This window comes from Bison bison, unplaced genomic scaffold (genome assembly GCF_000754665.1).
Source record: "Bison bison bison isolate TAMUID 2011002044 unplaced genomic scaffold, Bison_UMD1.0 scf7180017864309, whole genome shotgun sequence".
NCBI classification, from domain to species: domain Eukaryota; kingdom Metazoa; phylum Chordata; class Mammalia; order Artiodactyla; family Bovidae; genus Bison; species Bison bison.
Genome location: NW_011494881.1, coordinates 9,088,637 through 9,096,024, shown reverse-complemented (window position 1 = coordinate 9,096,024; position 7,388 = coordinate 9,088,637). Strand labels below are relative to the sequence as shown.

The 7,388-nt window shown below is 37.0% G+C and overlaps 1 protein-coding gene across 1 annotated transcript in view; it reads left to right on the top strand.

The window, feature by feature from the left end:
* LOC104997558 (phosphatidylinositol N-acetylglucosaminyltransferase subunit C-like) overlaps positions 1-2,019 on the top strand; it is a 69,881-nt gene extending 67,862 nt beyond the window's left edge. The window contains 1 exon segment of the mRNA XM_010852403.1: positions 1,127-2,019. Coding sequence (XP_010850705.1) covers positions 1,127-2,019 — 893 coding nt within the window.
* Positions 2,020-7,388: the final 5,369 nt, after the last annotated feature.

Sequence of the window (7,388 nt, the reverse complement as noted above, 5' to 3'; positions counted from 1 at the left end):
ATAATTTTCCCAAACTGGACACAACCCAGGTATCTTTCAGCTAGCAAATGGATAAACAAAGTACAGGACACCTATACAATAGAATACTACTCAGCAGTAAAAAGAAACAATTTATTGATTCACACGATAACATGTATGAATCTTAAATGTATAGTCCTACGAAAGAAGTCAGACCTGGGAGGCTACATATATCTTCAGGGGTTGGAGTTGGGAACAGAGTTGACCACAGGGGAATTTAAGGGTGATTAACTGCTCTATACCAAGAGTTTTTGGTGGTGGCTCTGTGCCATTCTGAGAGTCACCAAATGACTCTCTGAATTTTATGGACAAAATCCATAAAACAGTACACACAAAAAATAAAGCTTACTATATGTAAACGTTTTTAAGAAATCAAGATATGGAGAGAACCCCAAGTGAAAGGCAAACTGTAAGAAATGAAAAAATGAATATTGTTTCTACAGAAAAATGATAATATCACGTAAGGTGTAAAATATATGTACAATCGAAATATACGAAAATAAAAGCATAAAAGTTAGAGGTGGAAAATAGAATTAAAGCATTCTAAAGCTTTTGCATGATATGGAAAGTGCTAAAAGTACTATTTTCATATTCAACTTTAGTAAATCAAAGACGTATGTACAGTGCTCTAAGGAAACTATTAAAAATAATAATAAAAGAATTTACAAATAGCAAGACAATAGAGGGAAGAAATGGAATAATAAAAATATTTGTTTAATCTAAAGGAAGGCAAGAAATGAGAGAAAAAAGAAATACAGAATTCGTGGGATAAATACTGAATAAATAAAATGATAGATATAAACCCTAATACACTTGTAGTTACATTAACTATAACTAAGCAGTAGGTGGCCGCCCTTCCCCGGCCGCGCACCCCTAGGAACTCGCGGGCAGGAACTTAGCTGCATTGTCCTGCCTCAGAGAACAAACTCATCTACTGTAGGCCTGGCCTGGGTTGCTGCCTTTGAAAGCAAGGGAAGGTCAGTACAATATCAAGCACAACTCAGCATGGACTTTCCAGAGAAGTCTTACTTCAACTTTATAAAGAACAAGAACAATATGGACTTCTGCAAGGGAGATTGAAGTCGCCCGAGTTTGAACGAAAGGATAGTGTGTGCCCAGCCTGTAGCTAACACCAAAGAGGCCAGGTGGCATTAGGTCTTGTACGAGCGACAGCCCTTTCCTGATAACTACGTGGATCGGAGGTTCCTCGAAGAGCTCTGGAAAAACATCTATGCCCAGAAATACCAATACTGGGCTGTGGTGTTTGAGTCCACTGTGGTGATACAGAAGCTGTGCAGTGTCTGTGTTTTTGTGGTTATCTGGTGGTATATGGATGAGGGTCTTCTGGCCCCTGAGTGGCTTTTTGGGACCGGCCTGGCTTCTTCACTGATTGGCTATGTTTTGTTTTATCTCACTGATGGAGATGAAGGACGGAAGAAGAGTGTGCGGACCCGGAGGGCTGACTTGAAGGGTGCCCAAGTCTTCATTACTTTCACATATGGCTTTTCACCAGTGCTGAAGACCCTGACAGAGTCTGTCAGCACTGACACCATCTATGCCATGGCAGCCTTCATGCTGTTAGGTCACCTCATCTTCTTTGACTACGGCGCCAATGCTGCCATTGCATCCTGCACTCTGTCCTTGAACGTGGCCGTCTTTGCTTCTGTCTGCCTTGCCTCCCGCCTGCCCCGATCCCTCCATGCCTTCATCATGGCGATGTCTGCCATCCAGATTTTTGCCCTGTGGCCCATATTACAGAAGAAACTGAAGGCATGTATGCCCCGCAGCTATGTGGGGGTCACACTGCTCTTTGCATTCTCAGCCTTAGGAGGCCTGCCGTCCCTCAGTGCTGTGGGAGCCATACTCTTTGCCCTTCTGCTGGTTTCCATCTCATGTCTCTGCCCTTTCTACCTCATTCACTTGCAGCTTTTTAAAGAAAACTTTTATGGGCCTTGGGATGAGGCTGAAATCAAAGAAGGTTTGTCCAGGTTCCTCAGCTGAGTTGGGGACCTCCATTCCATTACTAAGACAAACTGATAGACCAGCCTTCCAACTAGTAGAAGATTTGAAGGCAGGGTTCCATTCTGGAAGTGGTGCGCTGATGTGGGTGGGAGATCAGAGATCAAAAGAAAATGTTAATAAATGGCTTGGGCGGTGAAGGTGATAATCCTTTCTGTTATCTTATGGATGAAAAAGCTTCCTGGGGCCCTCGAATTATTGCCTCTCATTCTTCTCTGTAACAAATGAAGTGGTGTGGTTTCTATTTATTAAAAAAATAACAATACACAATAAATAAATAAATAAATATAACTAAGCAAGATAGCCCAATTAAAAAGCAAAATTTTCATATTATGTTAAATAAAACAATTGCAGATGTTGTTCATCAGAGTTGTTGTTTAGTTGCTAAGTCGTGTCCTACTTTTTTGTGACCTCATGTACTATAGCTCATGAGGCTCCTCTGTCCAGGGAATTTCCCAGGCAAGAAAACTGGAGTGGGTTGCTGTTCCCTTCTCCAGGGCACCTTCTTGACCCAGGAGTCAAACTCACGACTCCTGAATTGCAGATTCTTTACCACGGAGCCACCAGGGAAGCCCCTGTTTATAAGAGAGATGCTCTAAAAATAAAGATATATTTTATTAATAACATATTTCTCATAAGCTGTAGTATATCCATATTATAAAATACTCTCCAGCAACTTAAAATGTTATAGATGAATACTTGCCAAAGTGAAAATATTTTCATAACTATTACGACATGAATTTTAAAAATACTGATGAGTATAAATCATGTAAAATCATGTGTATAAAAAATTCTGGGAGGAAATTCATACAGATATTATTCATGGTTATTTCTGAGTTGTTGAGCTTCATTCTATTAGTATGTTATAATATTTTTATAACAAGCATGATTAATTTTCAAAAATTTTAATGTCATTAATAAAGAAAACTTTAAGCTGAGTTCATAAAAAAATAAAGATACAGAAAAAATTTTAAGTAAAAGACTAGGAGGGAGTCCTATGCAAATACTAACAAAAAGAGAGATGGTGTCACTAAGCTAAAATCAGACAAAATAGACTTAAAGGAAAAAAGCATCACAAGATATTAAGAGTGATATTCACAGTGATTAAAAGCACAATCAACCAAGAGGATTGAGTAATTCTAAATGTATATGTATGCAATAACAAAGCCTCAAAATATGTAAAACTGAAATTGACAGACCTAAAAGAAGAAACAGACATTTCTCAATCATAATGGATTATTTTAACATACCTCCCTTAATAATTCACAGCATATATCAAAGAAGATATAGATTTTTAAAAGAATATTTTTTAATTACTCTAAGTATCAGAGCTGACACATATACATATACAGATGATTAGGAGAGGCCAGTTTTTCTTTAAACTCCTTATTTTTATGTAATACAGAGTGATCCTGCATACCCTTTACCCAGTTTCTCTAAATAGTAACATCTTGCAAAACTGTACCATAACCAGGATATTCACAGAGATACAGCCAGGATATAGACCATTTCCATCCCTTATGCTACACTGTCATAGTCATACCCACTTCCTTCAAGCTCCTACCCCCACCTAAGCCCCTGGTAATCTCTAATCTGTTCTCCATTCTAAAATTTTCTCATTTCAAGAGCAGTACATAGATGCAATTATTTAGTATAGAGCCTTTAGGGTTTGGCTTTTTTTTCCCTTAGCTCAATTCTCTGAAGCTTCGTCCAGGTTGCTGTATCAATAGCTTGTTCCTTTTAATCACTGAGTGGTGCTCCATGGTATTGATGTGTCACAGTTGAATCCTTCTCCCACTGAAGGACATCTGAGTTGTGTCCTCTTATTACCTATTGTACATAAAGTGCTATAAAACACTTATGCAAGGGTTTCTGTGTACACATAACTTTTCATTTCTCATTAGTAATGACTTGTTTTCTAATCAGCGCACCATTTATTTCCTTTTTTTGTTACAGAGAAAACAGAAATATTTAAATGGAGATCAATCAGCAGAAACAAAAAACAAACCAAGCCAAAAAAGCAAGCAAACCAAAATGTTTCACACTTTGGAACTCAACCAAAAGCACACAACAACTAAGAAAAAATTATTTATTAAAACTATCAATCCATGCATAAGAATACCAAGAGTCTAGGGCTGTTCACACCCCATTCCCCTTCCCTCAGTTCTATCAGTGACCTGACAACCAGTAGCTTCACTACTGATGCTAGAGGGGGCACATTTTATTTATAGCATTGTCAGTTGACGAGATAATCCCAGCAGCAAGCAAACAGGGAGGCCCATCATCTTCATTAAGCTGAGGTTTTAGGGTTGGTGCAGACAAACAAATGACTAGTGGGCTAGCCAGGAATTTATCAAGAAGTTTCAGGAGTTAAGATAGCCATAAGGGACTTGACAATCTTCTCACATATCCTGGGTTGACCAGAGACTGTGCATGTACAGCAGAGACCAAAGAGGGCCAAAGATACCCATACATCAATGGTCAACAAAGCCTGTGCACACACGCAGAGATGTGAGGCAATATTAAGGGTGCCAACAAATTTGTAAAGGTTATCTTAGAAAGACAGTAGAAAGTGAAAGGGGTATAAAAAGTAAAGATATAATAGACAAAACCTTTCTAAATGTATTTAAAATATTAATTTGCATATCCAAGAAGCTCAATAAATCCTAACCAGGATCAATACAAGAGGTTCAAAGTTGGATCCACATAGTCAAATTGTTAAAAGCCTAAGACAAAGAGAAAAGCTTGAAAGCAGCAGGCAAAAATCAACTCATCATGTACAAAAGAATAAAAATACACTTAACAGCTGATTTCTCATCACAAAAAATGAAGGTTAGAAAGCAGTGGATCAACATATGCAAAATACTGGAAGAAAAGAAAACTGTTTAATCAAGAATTCTGTATCCTGCTAAAATAATCCTGCAACCATAAAGGTAAAATAAAAGCATTTCTAGATAAACATATAGAATATTTGTTGCTACCATGTCTGTCTGCAAGAAATACTAACCAGGATAAAAGAAGGTGACCCGAATTAATAACATAAATCCACAGAAACAAAGACTGCCAAAAATGATAAATGCATGAGTATATATAAGAAAACCCTGTATATATATTTTCTACTTTTTCTTAATTTCTTTCAGAAAATACAAGATTGTAACAATAAATAACTCAGTACTGTTTACTTTATTAACACACACAGATGTAATAATACATATAACAATCATAGCACAAACAGGAGAATGAAAGATGTGTTAGAAAAAGTTTCTATATTTTACCAGAATTAAGACAGTAATATTCTGAAATAGACTGAAGTAAGTTAAAATGAATACTATCATCTCTAGAGCAACCACTGAAAAAATAACTTGAAGTAATACAGTAAGAAAACAAGATAGAAATTAAAATATTTATTTTTTAACTAAATATATAATTATTTAACATAAAATAGGGCAGTAAAGGAGGAACAATAAAACAAAAAAGATATGAAACAAATAGAAAAATGAGAGGTATAAATCCAGCCATATCAATTATTACATTAAAAGGGAATGAATTAGGAACCCCATTCAAAGGCAGAGATTATCAAACTGGATTTAAAAGGAAAAAGCCAGGACAAACCAAGTGCAGTAAACAAGACCACAGATTCAAAGACATAAATAGGTTAAAGTTAAAAGATGGGAAAATATATTTCAGGAAAATAATAATCATAAAAGAGCAGGAGTAGTTATATTAATATCAGAGAAAATAGACTTTAAGACAAGAACTATCACTAGAGATAAAATGGGGAAATTTTATTATGATAAGTTAATATGAAGAAGTAATGATTATAAATGTATGTGCCCCTAACAAGAGAGCTCCAAAATACATAAATCAGAAACTGATGGAAGTGAAAGGAGAAACAGATATTTCAATAATAATAAACAGAGATTTCAACATCTCACTCTTAATAATTGATAGAACAACCAGATAAAAGGATATATAATAATTGAATAACTATCAATCAACTCGACCCAATTGACATTTTATATAACAGCCCCACCCAAAGACTGCAGAATAAACATTCTTTTCAACAGGATATGGAATATTCTTCAGCATAAACCATATGCATGGCCACAAAACAGTTCTCTATAACTTATAAAAGATTGCAATCATATAAAGTATGTTCTGTAATCAGAACAAGACTAAATCAGAAACCTAACAGAAATAAATAGGGAAAAATGCCAAAAAAAAAAAAAAAAGTATATTAAACAACATCCTTAGAGAAAAAAATCCGGAGAAGGCAATGGTACCCCACTCCAGTACTCTTGCCTGGAAAAACGCATGGACGGAGGAGCCTGGAAGGCTGCAGTCCATGGGGTCGCTGAGCGTCGGACACAACTGAGCGACTTCACTTTCACTTTTCACTTTCATGCATTGGAGAAGGAAATGGCAACCCACTCCAGTGTGATTGCCTTGAGAATCCCAGGGACAGGGGAGCCTGGTGGGTTGTAGTCTATGGGGTCGCACAGAGTCGGACACGACTGAAGCGACTTAGCAGCAGCAACAGAGAAAAAAATCAGTGAAAGGAAAAGTAGAGAAAATCAATGAAGCCAAAAATTGGTTCTTTGAAAAAGTTAACTAAATTGGCAAACCCCTAGCCAAATTATCTAGAAGGTGAGAGAGTAAACAGAAAATACTCAAATCAAGAAAAAAGAAGTTATATACTTACTGATACTATAAAAATTAAAAGTTTATAAGAGAAAACATAAACAACTTTTACGTCATTAGGTTAGACAATTAAGATAAAATGGACACATTTCTAGAAGTACACAAATTACCAAAACTGACTCAAAAAGAATTGAAAATCTGAATAAAGTTATGATGAAAAATGAAACTGAGAGTAATTAAAAATGTTCCCACAAAGAAAAGTCTATACCCAGATGGAATTCGGTTCAGTTCAGTCGCTCAGTCATGTCCGACTCTTTGCGACCCCATGAACTGCAGCACGTCAAGGCCTCCCTGTCCATCACCAACTCCTGGAGTTCACTCAGACTCACGTCCATTGAGTCAGTGATACCATCCAGCCACCTCATCCTCTGTCGTCCCCTTCTCCTCCTGCCCCCAGTCCCTCCCAGCATCAGAGTCTTTTCCAATGAGTCAACTCTTCGCATGAGGTGGCCAAAGTACTGGAGTTTCAGCTTTAGCATCAGTCCTTCCAAAGAACACCCAGGACTGATCTCCTTTAGAATGGACTGGTTGCATCTCCTTGCAGTCCAAGGGACTCTCAAGAGTCTTCTCCAACACCACAGTTCAAAAGCATCAATTCTTCGGCACTCAGCTTTCTTTACAGTCCAACTCTCACATCCATACATGAAGAT